Genomic DNA, 22247 nt, shown 5'->3' with positions numbered 1-22247 from the left:
TATTTCTGTTCTCAAAGCCATAAGTGAAGATTTTTTTTTTAATGGCAGCATTATAATCAGACTGCAATGTAGAGCCTCCTTTCCATCCTAATTGAGAGCCAGTAAAGTTGTTTTATTTGTCCAAATTATTTTGAAACTTGAAGGTTAAGTGACTTTTGAAGTACACTGCCTCATAATCACAAGAAAGCTGGATTCATCAGTGTTACATAATTAACCTTTCGTACTCCTGTGTAGTGTGCAGTTTAGTGTAAAGGTTTTTTTCAGAGCCCCCGCATTGGTAAAAGCAAGCACAAGCCTGTGTGAGGTTTTCAGATTTTTCACGGCATAATTGTGGAGTGCTGATGTTTACATGTGATTGTTCTACTCTTCCATTGTCATTTGGAGCTACTTTCCTTGTATAGCTGTAAAGAATTTGTTACAGGAGCCTGTTCCCCTTTGGCATCAGCTGCTGTAAATCTTCAAACGTCTACAGTATTTCCATTTGAGGGAAACAGCCCCAGTGGCTGGTCTGCTCTTGTCACTCGTCAAATGTATTTCCCACAAATTTCAGTTAGATGGCTGTTGGAAGAGACGCTTTAGGCAATGCATCAGTAAAGCTCCACCATCACGAGAGAAGTCCCTGAATGCATCACACAGGACACACTATACCCCCAGAGTGCAGAAAATAAAAAAGGGAAGCAGAAAGACAGAGAAACCCAGGAAATGCTGGGAAATATGAACACATAGTTTTCCGTTTACGGTTATTACAGGACATGATATATTGATTTTGGAGGTGAAATTTTTCAGTTACCTGCTGCTGCCATTCGAGACCACGAGTGTATGCATGAAGACTAAATTAAGTTTGTGCACACAACATGCTCAGTCCAGGTAATGGATGGCAGCTGCTTTAAGTGGCATCACGTTCTGGGGTCTGATGTTGACTTTCCATTACATTGGAATAAGTGCATTGTGCTGCACAACAAGCAACTGTGAGCACAGCTTGTCATATGGACACGTGTGTATTCATTAACATTTTACATTTAGTCATGTTGGCAGACACTGGGAACACCTTGGGGTACAACGTCTTATCCAAGGACACTTAACATGTAAACCAGAGTAAGTGGGGATCGGACTGTCGACTCTAATGAGTCACAGTTACCCCGTCTATCATAAGTACCACACAAAAGGTAAATGTGTGTGTAGTCTGCAGTTTGGTCTCATCTAAAAGCGTATTGAATTAAGCGAGAAATAATGCACTAACCTTACTGACAAAGAGGTTAATGCAGCACCTACTGTATGTGTCTTATTTGTGACTGTTCTTGCAGTATTTATTATTATTATTATTGTATTATATTATATTTACTTGTCTTGATGTTACATTTAGACCTCTATGTTAAACGTAAAGCTTGAGATGAACGTGTGTGTGCATGCTGGCTGGAACTGACACCCAGGTTTCTTTGGCTAGTTTGAGTTTTTTCTAATCACTTTGGTATTTTTTTTTTTATTGGCTTCAGGAAGGACAATCAAACACATGAGCAAAGTGTGAAAATGAATGAAGTCAGCACTTTCTGTAGCTGCCTCACAAATATATCTGTCTGGTGCATTGCCAGTGGAAATCTTTAAATGTGAAGAAGTAATAAGAAAGGGGTTGATTTACATAGAAATGCAGTGTAAAACCCGAGAACAGGAGCAAAGGTGTGGAACAAACTCCAAATCGGACTGACTCCCATGGTGTGCTGGAATGAGATGTACTGTGCAGAGCATGTGGGAAAAAACACTTCCATTTTGAATTGAGAAGTGTCAGTGGTGTTGGCCCAAGCTCCTGCTCTCTGGCCATCTCTCATTTCTCTGACCTTAACCGAATTCTGTAGTTGTCTAAAATTCCTACAAAACAGAATTTTAAAGGCACAAAAACTGTCTGATCCAGTGGTTAAGTATTATTTTAATGTACTAGAGGTGTAGGAGAATACAAATACATTATTCAGGTATGCACAGATACTGCGCTCTGCAAAGACACAAAAAAACATGGTAGTGTTATTTTTATCCACAAAACATGACAGTGTCTGAGGCAGAAGACGGCAAAGATGAAATCTCAAATGTTATAAGAACATTATTATGGGCCAAAAGGCTTTTTTTTTTTTTTATATAGATTTTTGTCTTAACTTTCTAATTTATAAACAAACATTTTAAGCAACATTTATTTTACTCTTGACCACCTTCCCTTTGCAGGCACAATCCCCCTTCCTGCCCACAGCAGTTGTTTCAGAGTTTCTGTGAACTCCTCTGCTGGTGACACACAGTACATTAGAATAAAATGATTGCAGTGCATTGCAACCTCAATGCAATACAACAGAAAGCAAAGTAATACAACATCTAATTTTCCCCCCTTCTTTCTCTTTCAACATATTGCGAAACTCACTCCATCATGACTTTTTTCCTAAATAAGGTGGTAAGTCTTCCCAAACCTGAAACTAATCTTAACAACCTAGCTGAGAGTGACAACATAAAACAGTAAATGTGTCTCAGTCCTCTTTGGATTTAAGGCTTCTGCAGTGTGGCATCCCTTGAGATTTTGGGAAAAAAAAAAAATGCATGCAGTATACACACCTTGAATATATACCCTTTCAACTAAATGCAGTTCTGCTTTGTCATCGTGGCCCATCACACGCCCTCGCGCTCTTGCAACATCTCTGCAATTGAGAAAGAAAGAGACACAGAGAGAGGGGGAAGAAAGGAGATAGGATTGGGGCTGTGCTCAAAGCTTCTTTTGGCCCTCAGGCATCACACTAGCTAACTTCTCTCCCCTTAAAACAGTAGATATACTTCTCCTATTTCCTATGAATTAATTAATCATCGAACCAAGCACCAGGCTTCTCTCTGTAATTTCTGACTTAGTGGGGAGTTGGATTTCTATTTGACAATATTATTTACTTTGCATGTCAACTGTCCAGAAATGTGATGATACAGCAGTAATTAGCATACAGCAGAGTTTTTCAGCTGTGAGAGCACCGAGTTACACTGAATACAAAACTCCACATTTGCTAAACAGCAATGCATTTTTATATTTACAGTGCACACGCTGCATGCTGATTAGGATTCTCATCCCCAGCTACCAAGACAGTGGTGAGCCAAGAACAGTTCAGAGTTGTTCTCAAGGACACACGGATGTTGATTGTTACCTCAGCTGCTGCAGCATGAATCACATTCGCAACAAGGGTTGGTCTATTGGATGCTGGGCTGGATATTTTATCTCTTCTGAATCCTTTGCATGAATTTAATCCAGGAAATGAAAAGGTCTGCAAATGTTACTAGGACAATACCTCTCATTTTGACAACCATGCTTATTTTAGTCCATCTCATGTTCCCTGGCGATGAGGCTTGGCTGTCTTTCAATCTTGTTGTTTGTGATGCCAACAGATGGTTCTGTATGTTGAGTTTATCCAAAGCTTGACAGCATCCCATTAACCTGTTTATATTGATTATTGCCTGTTTGGTGTTACTGAGCAGCCTGATAAAGAAACATAGACATGCAGCACAAACACAGATAGAACATAAACATTTTGAACAACAACAACAACAACAACAACAACAACAACAACAACAACAACAACAACAACAACAAGTACCGCCGATATACCCAAAGCCAGGCATTATTCTTCAATTGTTGCACAAGTACTATTAGAAACACGTCACCTCTGTTGCACTGGGTCATATGTTTCTGCACTTTCATGAACACTGGAGTTTAATTCAAGTTAATCCCACACACACTGGTTCTTTAAGTAGTCACTAGAGCTGCAAATCTGTAGCTGAAACTATTCCCAAAGAAAATACACTATTTATTCCAGTTTGAGTACATTTCTATAGAAATTTAAAGTGGGGGTTTTAAAACAGAAAATTCCAGCATATATTCATAACCCCGCTTTTAAACATTTATGTCTTCACTAAGAACAAATGGGTTCAGGGCCACATGTGTACTGGAGACGTTAACTCATGTTAGTGCTTATACTGACATTAGTTTTATTACTTTTCATGTTTACTTAAACTTCATTACAGAACAGATTCCCTCTGTGATGATTAATTATTAATCAATTATAGTTTGCTATGATAAAAGATTATACAGACACTGAATACTGGGTAAAGAATGACTGAAGATACCGTCTTATTTTTTTTAATAAACCTCTTTGTATGAATGAAATCTATTAAACGTGGTATTCTCAGGTCACAGCCATTCAGGTTTTTCTGGGTTTGTTTGTTTTACTTGTGAGAGTCTGTAGAGAATTAGATTGATTTATTGGACATTATACATATTTGTATATAGATGTTATATATTATATTAACAATTTGTCAATTTGCTACCTTTAATCTAAAAAGTGGTTGCTCACAGCGACTCTCACACATATTCTGCAGCTCCCCTCAGCATTTTAGCACCTTTCTGATGAGAGGTGCTAAAATGCTTCATATAAAATAAGCAGCTCACTGGTGAACAGAGATGAGCATGTAGCAGCCAAAGAGACAGCTATTAACCCTCAGGAAACAAACACAGAGCTAATGGAGATTTCATATTAAATTAGTCACATGACTAATGTGAAAAGAACAACATATAATGTTGCTAAATGTTTGCTATAAGTGCATTGCACAGTCGCAGCATTATTTTTAAGGTGTTCACAGCACAGCATGTAGATTTAGTTAATGCAGGTTTAAGCTCCTCCTCGAGTTAGTCGTCACAAAGATACCATAGAAGAGCACATGCACTCTGTTACCTCTCAGTCAATCTGTTTTTCACTGCCTTTCTGGACACACACACACACATTCTCCTAATTTAATGCAACAGAATTTGGCCCATTAATGCTGTAGCACTTAGTGCAAATCAATATGATGATGGTTCCAGTGGGTATAAAACCGCTTCAGTCAGCCTCCTGTACTGGCAAACCTTTACCCTGCAGCTTAGCAGGGCAGGAGTTGTTCTTGGCAGCACCCACCATGTGACGACGATTCCATTACAGCACAGGCAGTGCTCTATTTGTCTCACCCTCTGTGTAATGGAAGCAGCGGTGATGGGTTAGTGCACTGTGAGCTGTGTGTATGTGGGTGTGTGTTTGTTTGTGCATGTGTCTGTATGAGCCTGTGGATCTACTGCTGTGTGGTGTGAAGCATTTTGAAGCTTCTCTGCAAAAGTGCCAGGGCCATTCTTTGATGGATGACCTTACTTAGACATATCCAAGGCCTGGATTCACTCTGATTTGAGTCAGAACCCTGCTCCATTCACGCTGTGTATTGTTGTTATATTTTTGTATATGTGTGTGTGTGTGTGTGTGTGTGGGTATTCACGCCTGTTATGGACTGAGAGCCTTCTCTGCAGGAGACACAGAAAAACAGCTCCTCTCTGATTCAATTACCAAAGCGAGCAGAGCTGTAGGGGCAACAAGAGGGTAGAGGACAGCACGGTCTGCTTCACACAGGTTTCCTGACACGGGGGATTGAACAAAGAGGTCTGTCAATTCTGAAATGTGCACTTACAAGCTTGATTTCACCTTTCTGTCTTTTTTTCCCCTAAAAGTCTCAAAGCTTTTCCTGCATGTCTTCTTGCAACTGGGATCCCTGAAGTGATACCTAATCCCTCATGTGTCAGAACCCATCTGTGCCAGATTCTGTCTTTTCGCTGTCACTAATGTGACATTGCTGATGGTGAAGTTCCAGATATTCTGGTATCTGATATCATTTGGTACAAATCACATGTTGAACTCAGGGTATGTTTTGCAGAAACATGTCATTTCGGTTTTCTTTATCTTAAATCTTCCGACTTCAAGTGTGTTTTCATCTGATCATCAGTCCAATTACATTTTCGCAGTGTTTCTCCCTCGTTTGCAGTTGTGAGCAGTGACACTTAGCCTGCCTGTTTCTCTTTCTGACTGTTGCTCTCGCTCCCACTCGTTGTCTCTGATGTATCAGCGCTGGCAAATTGTGATGTGCAGGAATAATGATATTTGAGTACCGGCTCCTGGTGTGTAATTGAAACACTGGGACGCTTTCAGAGTCCCCCACCTATCCGCACCTCCCCTAGTGCCAGCTGTGCCACTGATATGAGAGCAGTGGTTGCCTCAGACATCTCTCATCCTGCTGGCAGGTGGCAAGCAGACAGATCCTCACTGTTATTTGTTCCTGGTTTACTCCAGCAAACCTGCAGTGCCAACCTGTGACTCTGTGTGACTCACCTCATCTTGCATGTGCTGTTTATTTCTGTGACTGACAGCTTTGTGATGTAACATTGTTTTGTGAATATGGTATAGTGACGTCCATGTTAAATTATTTTGGGATTAAGAAGCATAATTCGTTTTGGATGTCACACAATTCATCATTTACTTATTCAATTCTTCAACAATGGGTAACTGATTTCAAACTGAGACATAGTGTACCGTTCAAAGCAGCTTCTCATTTCTAACCTGTCATTGTTGAATCTTCCACATGAAGTCATAACATAACAAAGATTTTATCTGTCGAAGTAAAGCTAACATTAGCTCAAAATATTTGCATGTACTCTTTGTGCTTGCATGACCTTGCTCCAGGTACTGTGGCTTCCTCCAACAGCCCAAAGACATGCATTTAGGTTCAGTGGTGACTCGAATTTTCCTCTCAGTGTGAATGTGAGCTTAAATGATTGTCTGTCCCTGCCTCTCGCCCTGACAGCTGGGATTGGCTCCAGCCACATTTGACTCTTAACAGGATGATCAGTAAACTGTAGCTGATTGGTGGATGGATGGATAAATGCACAAAATAGTGTCAGCATCTTCACCAGTAGATTATTTATGTAGAAGAAATAAAAGTAAAAGGTATAGTAGATAGGTTAAATATAATTCTTGGAAAAGGCACGACTCAGCTGCTAACATCACCTATAGCATTGAGGACTGGTTACTACACAGTGGACTTGATAGTAGTGAACAGCTTTATTTTCCAAATCTGTTTCCTCACAGAATACGCTGATGATACAGGATAACTACTGCACTGCAGGTACTAAACTAGCTTTTCATGTGCTGTTTTACTTTCTGCACTTCAGAGCAGATAAATACACAGTTCAGTCCACTCCTTACATTTTGTTTAAAAATAACACCTCAACAATTTATTTAGATCCTGAGCATTGGGCTCACTACAGCCCTGTTAACACCGTTTTAATATGTGGAGAAATCAAAGGCTGGAAAAACCTGCCCGGTTACGTTGCTAAGCAATGATTGTACAATCACTGTTTGAGAGAAAAAGAGTCAATTACCTTAATCCCATTAATTTAATGGCTAAGTAATTATCATGCTTTATAATCATTAGCACAAATTGCTTGTTCAGAAATTATTGATCAGCAACAATAAAACACAGGATTGTCCAGAGTGACATGATCAGTAAGGCGTGAAATTCAAAACACATTTTATTCTTGAGTCATTGAAGATGTCAGCGTCGTCCTCAGGGATCTCTGAGCTCTGACCTTCACACAGCGGAGTCCTGAAGTGTATGCTGATTATTCGATTTGAGCACACCTGCATCTTCCTATGAAAAAGCTGCCCACTTTAAGAAAAGGGTTGACATAAGAATAAATGAAAGGAGGTGTAAAATGTAATTTAAAAGATATGCTGCCTTCTACTCTCAACATTTTTAAAGAAACTACATTACAACTTTTGATGAAGCGTTGGGATATAAAAACCATCATAGTCTTGATGTTGTGCTCTGTATAGTGAAAGGCTATGGCCAAATGTCATCTGCAGTATTTGGTTATCGTGCTGGAAAATGCTAATGTTTGCAGAACTAACTGTTTGTGTGTGTTTGTGTGTTGGCAGGGCGCGACTAGAGGCCTTCTCAGACAACAGCGGGAAGCTTCAGCTCTCTCTGCAGGAGATCATAGAATGGCTGACAGCCAAGGATGAGGAGTTGTCGGAGCAGCTGCCCATTGGAGGCGATGTGGGAGCCGTACAGCACCAGAGGGAGTTTCACCAGGTAAGGTGAAAAATTATAGTTTTGGTTTTGATGCAAATATTAATTTCCACATTTTGTTCACTAAAGACAATGTACAACATACAAAACACCCGCACACTTGGTGTATGTACTGTAGCTGGGTCTATAAATACATAGAAACAACAGAGAGACAAGCTGTGCATAGACGTTTTCTCAGGTTCTCAAGTTTTGTGTTCAGTATTTTGTGTGGCAGAAGGGACAAGACTCCTGCAGTAGTGCCCTTTTCCACTTCGTATGTCTGTGTCCTATGTCATTTGGGAGCAGTGTGAAAAATGGATTGAGGCTGTGCCCAGGGTCATGTACTATGATCTGTGCAATGTGTGTGATGGGTCTGTCATTGAGACCTGAGAGGCTGGGGGTTAGTAGGCCACTGACTTTTGGAGGTAGCGTTTATAAAGTGTTTAGCAGCTCCGCACTGAAAAGTGAGGAACAGAACAGAGCACGTGGAGTTAGCAGATAACAGTCTTTGCTGGCAGCTTTTGTAAATATCACAGATATTGATCAAAGCTGAGTTTATTGTCCAGCCTAAGTCAATACTAGATAGTTGAAACTTTGTTCAAGTTCAGCTGTCACTGATATTGATGGAGGCAGCGCTGTGTACTGTGTACTACAGTGTGCAGTGGGAGTGCAAACAAGTAGTCCCAATATCATTTGCAAGCATGAATTTGCTCAAAATGAGTTGTTTATTGGATGCTTGGAGAAAAAAAACATTTTCAAGACACAGTGAAAGATGATTTCCAATCATTTCTATCTATCCCTTCTGTATGTAAAAAATATTTGAGTATCCTAAAATGCTTCTTTGTTTCCCACCCATAAACATTTTTGACAACAAGTTGAGACCAAACCGGCCAAAATTCAATGGGCTACAATGCAAATCAAGAAGCAAATTCTCACATTTGTAAAACTGGGACATCACGTGTTTATCATTTTTGCAACAATACACAATAATAAATTATTAATTAACTGTCAGATTAGATGGTAATACAACATACAACTGTATAGATAATACAGCAGACAGCAGTTATTATTTCAGACCCTCAACTGAATGCAAAGGTTGTCTGCAGTCCAGCATTCAAATTAGTTTATCTAGTGACTAATTTTTTTCATCCTTATTTAACTAGGCATATTAACTACAACGTTATTCACAGCTGTGGCTTGGGGGATTATTTGCAGCAGGACAACTGGCTACACGAACTGTCCACAGACACAATGTGTGCAGTATGACTGTACAAGAATTCAGCGGCAAGGCAAATAAACACTTTGATTACGTTGGGCCACATGAGGATTCATCTCAGATCTTTATCTCTGTGTCAGTTTCCGATGATGTGCGTAGCATTAGTCTGCTGAATAAATCCACACGCACATTTCTTTCATCATCTCTACACCCTCGTTGCTAAACAAACACAGCAATGAAATTGTGATGTTTGGACTACTCAGTGGAAAGATGATGGTATTCATAGCCATTTTAACATTTTACTTTCTTCAGTATTAAAGTTTAGGGCTTTGGGGGACATCAGTTAGACTTGCTGACAGAGCAGTGAGCCTCCTCTGCCCCTTTTTCTCTAATAATTTCTCCGTGGATCAGTGATCTGAACTGGCCTTTAAATCCCTTCAGGGGCTTGTGTGGATAGAAGGGCACACAAGCTCACAAATGCAGACAGACAGAGATCCTACTGATGATGTTACAAATCTGCACTTGTTTGTCTTATCAATAAAAAAAAACCTGCATTTACATATTAAAGACAGGGGATGATTTAAAATGTGGGTTCATGATAAAGGTCAGGAGCTTGACTGATGTGACAGTTGAACAGAAATGCTGTCTGCCAAGTTTCACTCTCAGGAGTACACACCAACATAACGTGCTATATACAACACGTTTTCTTTATGCTTTATTCTTAGATGTCTTTTTCAAGTCTGTGCTGTCATTGTACCAACTGTACTTGATTGATTGAACTGATTTTAAACCGTACCTCACTACAATGTTGTCTGATGTCAAAAATAAATGGCTTTCCTGGGTATTAAATATACACGCTCGCGGGACAATAAGAAAAACCCCAGGACGTCTTTAAGGAAGAGATGCTTTTCCACTGGAATCTTTTTAATTGACATGTTATTTAGCCCTGTGCGTGCTGAGTTGGGGCAGACTATCAAAAAGTTGGTAGAGACGGGAATTGCCCAGCAGGCACGTGTGTGTCTGTGTGCCTGTCTCGCTGTTAAAGACACACAGATTGTTCGTTTAAAAATAGCTCAGACAACAAGCTGAATGTTAGGCAGTAGCTGCATCATAGTGTAGTTATTATTTTTGGAATAAAACCATCTAAATACTTTTAAACCTAAATTAGGAAAACATTAAAAATTCAATTAGGACGTTAAAATGTGTTTGACATTGAGTGCGTGAAGGGCAGGACTTTTAAAATGTTTGCTATTGCATTCTTGCTGCTATGTGACAAGAAGTATTTGGAGAAACGGTATCGGGTTGTCGGGATGTTCTTTCATTTTCTGGTAAATCACCTTAGTTGTGGGTGATGTATCGCGCAAGCTGGGACCGGTGTAGACATGGAAAAGCACGCACACACATACTGTAGCCTACATTCACACACACTGGTAATTGGTTCTGTAACTACAGCAGAGTCTCCCTTTCCCCCCTCTTTCCAATTTTCTGTGCTGTCAGTTTGGGCAGTGACTCTGCAAGGCAGCGAGTATTGACAGTGAGGGGTTTGTGGCTTCACCCCACTCCAGCTCCCACATGGTGCACTGTGAAATCAGCCTCCCAATTAACAGGACAATGAAGAAAATCTACTTCAAATCAAAACACTTACACTTTCCCCTTGACTCTCACCACAAATGTGTCCAGTTTACAAAGGTATCCGTCCAACATTGATGATGTTAATGATGCTGAAGCCTTTGCCCATGCTGTAACTTTTCGAAGTACTGTTCCCTTAACTTAGGGACATTTGAACGCTTCAAAGATGTAAGAGTGAGAGTTTAACGTTAGCATGGAAGGAGTTTGGCAAAACTGTGCCATTAAAGGAAGCTGAACAGGCTTGGACTGCTGCCAACAAATAGCTGTTCTTTCTATTCTGATATTGAATAAAACTTAAATGTAATGTAAATGTAATCGTTGTCAAGTTATAAGGTTTGTAAGATTTATGGACATTTATTGCTGTAGCAAAGGACGTTGGAGATAATGATGACTCACTGTCCCTTTCACTTTACACAGTTCCTTTGCCTTGTGTCTTTCCTCTACAAACGTCTTTCAGATAGTAATTATTGTTGAGCATCCTCTCCTCTCCTCTCCTCTCCTCTCCTCTCCTCTCCTCTCCTCTCCTCTCCTCTCCTCTCCTCTCCTCTCCTCTCCTCTCCTCTCCTCTGATCCCCTTGCACAAACGTCCCATTTTCACTACAGCACGCCTTTATAATCTGAGATTCCTCTGCGCCTGGTCTCTCTCAAACTTTTTCCAACAAAGCAGAGAGGGAAATTGCATCCCGGTTTTCTATAGAGAATTAAAGCGTTTTAAGAAATGTGAATTATTGATCTTAAGTGGATTTATTCTGATGTCGTTTTTATATGCTTGATGAGTTCTCTCTGTGCTACATTTTTTTGTGCACGTGTGTGAATCTCCATGTGTTTGCTGGAGAGCATGCTTTTGGGGTAGTTGGGGGTGGTTAGGAGAATATGTTTTGTGTGTGTTTGGGCGTTAAGTGAGCATTAAGTGAGCACTTTGGCAATGGGAGGGATTTTGTGTATCTAGCAGCTGCAAAATCTTCTCTGCCTCATGTGAGAGGGAAAATGAAATGAGAATTTATCCTCCTCTGTGTTGTCAGAAGCACATTGAGAGGGATCGTCCAGAGGGGGAGGGAGTAAAAGGAATGCCATCAACATGTTTAGACGAAGTCAATGAAGTCATTTCCTCCCTCTGACTTTTTCTACCACATACATAATGTATCTTAATCTGATCTGAAGGCTTCGCTCTTAATGTTCCTTCAACCAAAGATGAAGCCTCTGAGTGTGAAATTTAGCTGGAATTAAAGTTTTAACATGACAGCTGGCTCAGGGAATCCATGGCTGAGCTTCTCTTTGGGCAGCAAAGCAGCTAAAGAGAAGATAGAGAGAAAGGGAGCTCAAGAGGATAAAAAGGGGCTAAAAGGAAAAGGAAAGGAAGGAAGTAAAGGGAGGCAAGGATGTGAGGTTATGGAGGGAATTTGTTTGGGTTGACGGAAAGAGTGTGAGAGAGGAGAAGAAGAGGAGAAAACATAGACAGCAGGTTGTCTTCATGACTGTTGCAGTGGGAATCTTATCTCATGCCACAGCTCCCGTTGCACGCTTATGCGTGTTTGCTCGGCGCTGGCCGGTGTTTGCTGGTGTTTTATTGGGAGTTGTCTGTTTGACTCTGCTTTCTGGGGGTCCTAAGGCCTGTAGGGCTCTGGTCCTGCTGGAGTTTTTATAACAGGAATGGAAACACTGTCGTTGCTTCCCACACAACACCACTAATTCCAGCTAGTATTGTTGATTTTCTGCTAAAATAGTAATCTCTTTATATTCTAAGAGGATACACTGGCTTCACCTAAATAAATTACTTTGAAGAGAGGGAATATTCCTGAAATTAATTCACACACCTGCTGCATGTTTCATACAAAACAAAGATTAGTGCCAAAGAAGAACGTTGTCACGCTTTATTTCTTCAAAACCCCTGGGGAGGCCTTTATTCCATACACAGATACCCGCGTATGAAATAAAGGTGTGTGCATTGTATCTGTGTGTGTTTTTCTTACACACTGCAATTTGCATAGGGAGTGTTGTTGTGTGTGTACACTGGAGCTGGGCTCTCCAGCTAATCGTCCGTTCTGTGAGAGCAGGCCAGCTGACCACTGCTCCCAGTAGCTTTGGCCTCCTATTGTGCTCTGGGCTTTCAACACACGTTGACAGCATGTAATCTCATGTGATCCTGTCAGTAGATTGCTGCTAATGCATGCAGCGTCTCCCGCAGAATTTGATGTTGCTTGTGGTGGTGATGGCTGCTGATGCCAGGGTTGGATGAACGACCGGGTGACAACCTGCTGCACACAGCAACACAATTTAGTGCATGTGCTTGTTTAATTTGAATTCATCTGTACATAGCAGAAGAATACTGACATATATAAAGACAATCATGGTCATATGGTGTATTAAGTCATGTAAAGTTATCCTTATCACCTCGAAAGACTGGAAATGCCATGTCACTATAATTTACATACTCATGTGGCCACTGGTAATATATCAGTTGAAACAGACCAAAGAAAACCTCACTGTAGCTTGAGAATAATAGAAGTTCAACATAAACGCCCATTTCTTCTTGTTAGCAGCTTTAACATGTGAAATTTCTGAAACATGCCCATCAAAATTTCCTTGTCCAAGGTAATGTTTTTAATTTGCTTCTTTTGTCCGACCAACAGTGCAAAACCCAACAACGTTCAGTTTACAATGACAGAATATAGAAAAACAGCTGTTTAAACACACTTGAAAAGTGGAAACCAGCCAGTGGTTGTCAGGTCTTTTTGCCTGATGAATGAAACTATTTTTTTTTTTAAGTTTTCATTGATGAAAATTGTTTTCCTTTTAGTTTTCAGTTGTTTGATTAATTGTTCCCGTACTGGAATTCCCCACTCCAGAAATATGACAAATAAGGTTGTCTTGTTTGAAAATAGCTCCAGCTTCGACTTACACCCCACAGGACTCATTTTTCTGGGATGTAACTGTATCCTCTGGAAGAATCAGCACTTGGGTTTGGAAAGCGTTTGTCTTTCATTCTCTTCCACTTAGAAACACTCCTCTCTGTTTGTCTCCCGGCAGGCTTTCATGGAAGATGTCAAGTCTCGGGGGCCATTCATCTACTCAGTGTTGGAGTCTGCCCAGGCCTTTCTGGCTCAGCACCCCTTCCAGGAGCCAGAGGAGACCCTGACCGATGGAAAAGGTCTGCTCCCCTCGTTCTCTGCGCCAACTGCTGCGCCAGCCAAAATATCATACTCTCAAACCCCGCTGGCTGAACCCCAGAGTTTATTTGGTTGGACTCATGCAGGTGAAATCTTCCATTAGTAGTTATTAGCAGTGATCCATCCTATGGTGTCACACCGAGTTTAGAGAAAGCATCCGGGTCGGGACCAATTAGCTGTAGTTCACCAGCTCTACAGTACCATCTGCTCAAATCAATAATACAGCAAGCTCGGCTGTTTCTCCACAGACGTGTCCTCTTCATGATGTTTGGCTCTCACCACTGGATGTTCACCTGGGGAACACCCAGCAATCTACCTTACTGTGTTCTACTTGTGTCTCTCTCTTTTCCTTCCTTTCTCTTTCTCTTATATCCTTCACCAATCATTTCTCTCCTTTTTGTCTTGACTTCTAACCCCTGCTCCTCTTCTCCACACTGTTATTTCTCTTTTTGCTCTGTTATTCACCCGGTCTAACCTCTTCACCCTCTGCAGAGGTGTCTCCACGTCGGCGGATCCTGAATGTGAGCCGATCAGTGTGGAAGCAGGCGAACGTGGCCAGTGACCTGTGGGAAAAACTGACGGCGCGCTGTGTGGACCGCCACAGGTCAGATACTTTTTTGTATGTTAGGTTGTGTGTGGTTTCTGCAGGGATGTACAGGCTGAGTTTTGAGATACTGTATTTCTATGAAGGTGCTTAATCTTTATTTTGCTGATATAACGTTTAATGCTGAATTTTTTTACTTGTTTTATTGGTACTCTTACTTACTTTTACTCCACCGCTGTCTTATTTACTTATCAGTCAATTGATTATACAAAAGCAACATACCTCCAACTTTTACAGCTGCAAAGCTAAAAGTATAATTTCTCTGTGTGTGTGTGTGTGTTTTGATCCAAAGCAGCATTACAATGCATTACACATAATACAATTACAGTAACCTGATTCCATTGTGGCATCTAGTAATCTATTACAGGAAGCACATTGATCTATTGTAAGGTCATTATAATGTTTGCATTTCAGAGATAAAAATGTAAACACAGTTGAATTACTACGAAAGCCCTTATCCATGTAGCCATGCTAAAATGTGTTTGACTGCATCCTCTGTGAATTTTGATTGGCTTTTTCCTCGTAGTTCTAAGGTTTTATTGGTGCATGTATTCAAGTGTAATAAATTACATTTTCAACAAAACCTCCAGACACATGGAGAGGACGTTGGAGCGTCTGCTCCAGATCCAAGCAGCAATGGAGGAACTGGCAGTGGCCCTGGAGCAAGCAGAGGGGGTGAGGGACGCCTGGGAGCCTGTGGGAGACCTCTTCATCGACTCGCTGCAGGACCACATAGATGCTACCAAGGTACATACACTGAAAACCGCACTGCATGGCATGCACTTTCTCTCCTTGTCTTTATCTCTGTCATCCACACACACACTTGCTTATGTAGACACATTATCATGAATCTCAGATAGAAACGGAGGTTACCTGTGGAGTAACTTAATTGTGTCCTTAGAGATAATCGCCTCCGGCTAACCCTGAAAATACACATATTTTGACACTTTGAGACGTTGTAAACAAACATCAAAACAGTGACACCATGCTTTTTTTTCTTTATCACAACACGGCAGTGACATGCTCAACTCATGAATAAGTAAAATAATTTGTACCGAGCTGTGTTTCTTTAAAATTATTGTTTTGGTTGCCTATGTACACATCCCTGTCAGAGTAGATGTGATCTGACAGAGGATGACAAGGACGTGGCCCCTCAAACTGATACAGAGAGATGGCAGGGCTTGCAATCCTCCATTGAATAGATGTTGTTTAACAAATGGCAGGTCACTGGTTTAGTCATTATGGGGTGCTGAGTGCCGCTGCTGTTGCCTGTAATTGTGTGGCACGATTCATTAGAAGCGAGGACACTTCGCAGTAATCATGTCACTGTTTGGACTCCTGTCACAGCCAGCACATGTTCAGATCCGTCTTTAGGGCAGACCTATCAGTGGGCCTCCACTGACTACTCCGTCATTCACTTACACTAACACACAGATCCATAGAAAAACACATTCATACTCTCTTAATTTACCACACATGCTGTACGTTGCCTTTGTGCCCGCGCTCCTGGTTTCCTTTGATAAAGATTATGCATTTTTTACATTTCTACTTTTGCTCCCTTTTATATTTTTCTAGTGCTGTCTAAATCCAGTGAGCATATTTAGTGATATCAGAACCTGGTTGGCGAATTTCACATTTATACAGTGTGAAGAGGAGTTCCCTCAGGGCTAATGTAGATTATTCATCACGGTAAATATAAAACCTTAATTTGATTTCAGCTACATAATTGTTTGAACATCATTGTAATGTTCTGGAGTTGAATGTTTTTATATTAATTAACATTCCTGTCATCCAAATGTCAACCTTGGGAAGAAATGCAGGAATATAATCTCTAAAAAAAACATGTGACTTAAGGCTGCCCTACAGCTTAATTTGCTGATTTTGCATGCCATCTTGTTCACTGCTTTTGAGTGGTCCAATCATTTATTTATGTGCCTACTGTGTGCTGCAAATAAAGACATCAGATTTCAAAATGATCTATTTTATAGCGATCATGCAGTTTCTATTTTGTCCTTTCTGTCTTTATTCAGAATCTGAATCAGAAACAGTCTATTGGCAGGTAATTAACACTCCTATAGCACTAGGAATATGTCTTGATCTGAAGTGCAGGGATATTGAGTAAGGAATACAAAAACTGTGACACAATAACAAGGGTAAAACAGATAATGTAGTGCAAGATGAACATGTGAGAAGGGTCGACTGGAAGTGGAAGGACTTGACAGAGGAAATCCACTATCATTTCCACTGTCTTGAGATCCTTGAGCTCCAGGTTGTTCATGCTGCACCATGACACTAGACGGTACATCTCACTCCTGTAGGCCGACTTGTCTCCATCAGAGATAAGACCAATAATGGTGGTGTCATCTGCAAACTTCAGATGAAGTTTGACACCCACGGTGTACAGATGTGCATCTGTTGGTATACAGAGAGAATAAAAGAGTATAAAGGATGCAACCTTAGGAGGGATCCATTGCTTACAGACCTGTTGGCTCTGTAGGCAAACTGCAGGGGATCCAGAAATGGCTCTGAAATGTCCTTGAGGTGGGACAAGACCAGGCGCTCAAAAGACGTCATGACAAGAGACAGAGTCCAGGCCTGCGGCTTTGCGGGGGATCAGCCATTTAAACAGTCTATTCACATGTCCCTCTTTAATGAAGAGAGGTGTGAGGGGCAGACTAACCCTAACTCAGACCTGGTATTGTGAAGCATATGATACTAAAATATACAGCAAACCTTTCCACACACTAAATGGATTAAAGATGGATTACATGCCCCCATGCTGTGCAAAATGATTAGTAAATGGACTACTATATAAACACATTGGATGTACAGTAATGTACACATGGTGTATTCTGTATATAAATAAATAACATTGTTTATTGTAAGTTTCCCTCATTGTTCACGTTTAATGATCTATTATGAACAGGGAACAGTGTTAGCTCAACATCATATATTCTTTTCACTTTTATTTCGGAAGTCAATACATGGTTGGTACAAAAAAGCTTCTAAAGCATAGCTGAAAGCAATAATGGATTATCTTTCAATTGGTTTTTATTATTTGTATAATTTCACTGGAGCTTGTCCAGACTGCACTGCTTTCTTGTTTAGGCTGTGCATGAATTGATTATGTTTTGTATTTAATCTGTTTTCTCATTTATTCCACTGCTCTCTTTTCCATTTTCCTCTCACTGCCCTCCTCCTTGTCTCGCTCTTTCTTTATTTCCTGTACTGCTGCAGTTATTTAAGGAGGAGCTGACCCAGGTGAAGGAGGGCATGAAGCACATCAATGATCTGGCTCACCAGCTTGCAATTTCTGATGTCCATTTGTCGATGGAGAATGCTCGCGCTCTGGAGCATCTCAACAGCAGATGGAAAGTGCTTCAGGTAGAGTTCACTGCCGGGTCTGTGTTGTCTGTTTGACATTGTCAGCAGCAGCTTCTATGGGCATCAACTTAAATGGAAACATTAGAGAGTGATTTTGTGTATAATGTCTGTCCTAATGAAAGTTTAGCATTTATGTGAGGCTCCCGTGGTGCCAACTCTTCAGGTTTCCAACTGCTTCATATGTTTCTGTGCTTCTGACGATGGTTTGTTTTAGGAGATGGATAAGGGACTTGTTCTGATGTCATTAGATGAGGTTGTAAAGTCCTTTTACCCACTGGTATGTCTGCTTTTGGGTGGTGGGCAGATAAATTAGATTACACATTTGCTCATTATTAGAACAACTTAACTTGTGCTTTAGTGCCGACAGTGCAAAAGAGTTTGTTCACAAGATATTTTGTATTTATTGTCAAAGGGTATTTTAAAGAATGATATTTGATAATGTTACATAGGATTATCAGTTCATACTGACAGGAGAAGAGCTCACTCACCGTTGTCTTCCTGAATGAACTTGTGCTAAATAGAAGATTACAAAGATTCCTGGCAACCCCCTACAGTTACATATTCAGTATCTTAAACCTCTTGCCACCAGGAGCAATGTTTTGGTGGCACTGTTCCCAGGGCAGCTATTTGTTTCTAATGTTTGCTTATGATGTGTAGCTCATCACAGTGGGAAGGGGAACAAAACTAGAAATATTAATCCAGAATCTGTCTAACAAGCATAGTTAGCAAAGTCAGTTGTTTTAGTAGATGAAATAAACCCAGTATGTAGTAAATGGGCTAAAACCTGTTTAACTAGATGGTGTGATAACATGAGGCAAAGCAAGTAATGGAAGATAGCAGGAGGTCAGTTTATCTGACTACTACCAAATACTTTGGCAAAAATGTGTATCTTTGTTTAGTTTTTTAAACAACAGGTGTTGTTTTTCAGCAGCATTGTGAGCTCACTGTTATGGATTCACTTCAATAAAACACATTCAGATGATGATTGTTAGATATAAAGAACAATTATTGGTTAGTTATTTAATAGTCAATAAGCAGAGTATAGTGTGCAGAACGGGGCCTTTTTCTTAATGCTAAGATAACTGGAAAATCCATCGTACAAGATTTCTTTTTAAAGATGTGTTTCCCAAAAGTATCACAACTAAGGAAGCTGTTAAAAATGTTGTAGTAGCAACACAGGCCAAGTTGTGCCAATTATCTACATAATTACGTGCATCACACAATGACATCATAATAAAAAATCACTAAGTTTGTTTTACTTACAGGATATTGTGGATAGCAGTCTTCTTCGGAAATAACATTTGCTGTTTCAGTTAAAATATAAAACTGACTCAAGCACATACACACACAATAATTGAACAAAAAATTTGACAAATGTCACTTCCAGCTTGTGTCTTTTCTTTTCTTCTTGCTTCTGTCTCATGTGCAAACACAGCCCACACATGCAAATACAATTTTAGCATCATTCAACAGCCCAGGTACATATGACATCAATCATATTCGCATCTTTAAATTCATGAGGCTCACCAATTATAGCTTTTCTTTCCACCTCCCTTAGAGTTCTGAAACGTCAAACATGTTCTGTTTGTTGCTTACAGCTGTTTGTACGTAGGATGAGTTTCGTAGTTTAATAATTCCCTGCAGCCATCACACAGCAGCATGACTGACAGCATGTGCATCACCAAAGTTTGAGTGTAACTGTGCACGTTTACGCATGTAGCATGGCAGCTGTTACCACATTAATTATTCATAATTATTAATCATCATGATGCTGACGTGAATGCTAAGAAGCTTATTAAAATAGGGAACAAATTTAGAAAAGTTCAATAATTTCTTCAGCTAAATAAGCTGAATCAGCTGGTAAAATAACCATTAAAGATGTATAACTTTACATTAGACATGCACAAACAATATAAAAAAATGTATTTGCAGTTCATATATTTTAACATAAAGAACAAAAACCAGCTAGATATGCTTCATCTTTAAAATGTATCTGTCTTTCTTGACCTTATGACGCTCACAGCCTGCAAATGCCCTTGCTCCTAAGAAGTGACTATTTTGGGAAACGTAGAAATTTAAAAGTGGTCATAAAAATGCTCATAGAAACGCATCTTAACATTTTATATTTGTTGCTAACAGGAAATGTGTCCCATATCTTTATTGCCTTTACACATCAGAATAAAATTGAGAGTTAAATAAGAAGAAATACAGCAGAGCTGACTTAACAACTTAACCCCATGCACATCAAAAGGGAATTCTTCAATGAATTGAAGGCACTTACTCTGTTAAATGTTTCAAGAATAAAGTGGCTTAGATTCAATGAACTGGACTTGCCCTTCTCTTAGTGTTTTACTGAATGTATGGATGCATTATCCAGTGAGCAATACTCGAGCTGCAGTGTTTCATAGCTTAGACAACCTCTGTGGTGCCCCTACAAGCACAACAAAAGCCACTCAGCCTTCGCCACACCTCATGTGAAAACACCCTGTTCCCATTTGATAACCTCCATAACACATTTTCACAGCCTGTTATTCATGACCTTGTTGTGATTATTTAATTTCCACTCCAGTCTCTCCTGTGTCTCTCTCTCTCATGTGTTAACATCCCTTCCACAATTCATTGAAATTAATTTCCAGTATCCAGTTTGCACATGTGCTGCTCCTTGATTCGTCATAGTTTTCAGGTTGCTTTCATGACCCAGAATAAAACAGTTCCTGATGAGAAGACAATAATACAAAACAGAGCAGAGCACTATAGCCTAGCTATGGGTTTGATTTGTGCTTTCTGCTCTGATTGAAGATAATGCATTTGATTGCTGCAAGTTAAGCCTTTGTGCTCCATGCGGAACCTATTAAATTGTTTGTAGAGAGAGTCTCATGCTGGTACTAATAGGATTTTCTTATTAGTTTGTTATTTAGTAACATTTTCATCTTCTTATGCCCTCATAACAAATGAAGATGGTTAACAAGTCATGTGTAAACATCTAGATATATTAAACAGCATAGAACAAAGCACTTTTTGTATCAGATCATCTAATTGCGCAAAAGTGTCACGAACATGCGACTGACAGGAGTTTCTTGTTTTGATACTTAAGAGAAACACTGTGAGAGCTGTGAAGAAAAACCCTAAGACAACAATTAGCGATATCATAAACCACCTCCACAGAGCAAAGGTGAAGAGCAGAAATAGGCTGTACCACAGGACAAGTGTGGAGGAAGAACCAATCTGCTCATGATCTAAAGCATACAAGATCATCTGTGAAACACAGTGGAGGTAGTGTCATGGCCTGGGCTTGAACATTTTTATTGATGGCGTCACTCATTATGGTAGGAGCAGAATGAATTCAGAAATACACATAAACGTTTATTAGCAAATCTACAGAGAAATGCATAAAAATGAATTGGGAAGAGCTTTATCATCCAGCAAATGAAAAAGTGGCAGCTTTTAGACTGGCCAAGTCCAAAATATTAACTTTTAAGAAATTGTATTTGCTGCATAATTTTGAAGCTGATTGTGTCATTTTCCATCAGCAAAAATGGTATGACGATATTTTTGTACTGTAATTGCTAAAACTGTATTTTGTGACAATTACTGCACAGTACATAGGTTATAAAATTAGGATGGATCTAGAACAGCTTGTTAAAAGGAACTTTCCTCTCCCATGTGAGGTTTATTTCTAGCTGTGTTGATCCATTTTTAGGATACTTGTTTAACCAGAATGATTAAGTTTAAGTGCTCTTTGCTCAGAAACCAGTGATGTACTCCATATCCTGCAGAAGCAACTATTATAACTGAGAGGCAGCCCTTTTTGTCTAATGTGTGGGAGGGGATGAGCTGGCATATAAATAATAACATCTGTCAGTCTTATTTTTATACACGGTATAAAAGTAGCCCACCAGTTCAGTTTTAATTAAAATATCTGAAAGTTTTTCCATCTATCTTTCATAAGGGTTATGATGCACAGACAAGTTTAAATGATCATAATAATACAATTTCAGGAGCCTGAAATAGCAAAAAGACATACGCTACAAACTGTCGTCATTGTCTCGGTCAAACTGGGACCTATCTGCTAATCATTGATGTCCATTTGCATGGAGATAAAAAAATAGTCTTTAGCTAACAAAGTGTTTTACAGGTCAATTTCTGCTGCATCTGAAATGCATGCTACACTACTGTAGATAGTGTGTCTTTGGCTCTTTGATTCAGAAAGTAAATGAGAGCTTCTTATCTGCCCTGATGATCAGTATTGATAAAAGGCTTTTAGTACCAATAGTCACCAGCAGAGATTCGTCTCCCAGATCTTGGATTGGTGTATGAT

At 39.9% G+C, this 22247-nt stretch overlaps 1 protein-coding gene across 4 annotated transcripts in view; it reads left to right on the top strand.

Annotated features, from left to right (window-relative positions):
- Nucleotides 1-22247, top strand: part of drp2 (dystrophin related protein 2) — a 132128-nt gene that overhangs the window by 78185 nt on the left and 31696 nt on the right. For all 4 annotated transcript variants that reach the window (XM_026358655.1, XM_026358657.1, XM_026358654.1 and 1 more), the window contains 5 exons: nt 7797-7953; nt 13802-13922; nt 14434-14545; nt 15136-15292; nt 17783-17929. In XM_026358655.1, the coding sequence (XP_026214440.1) occupies nt 7797-7953; nt 13802-13922; nt 14434-14545; nt 15136-15292; nt 17783-17929 (694 nt within the window). The remainder of the gene's footprint in view (nt 1-7796; nt 7954-13801; nt 13923-14433; nt 14546-15135; nt 15293-17782; nt 17930-22247) is intronic.

This window comes from Anabas testudineus, chromosome 10, assembly GCF_900324465.2.
Source record: "Anabas testudineus chromosome 10, fAnaTes1.2, whole genome shotgun sequence".
Taxonomy (NCBI): Eukaryota; Metazoa; Chordata; class Actinopteri; order Anabantiformes; family Anabantidae; genus Anabas; species Anabas testudineus.
Note: the sequence above shows the minus strand (reverse complement) of the source record. Positions and strands in the feature narration are given on the sequence as shown.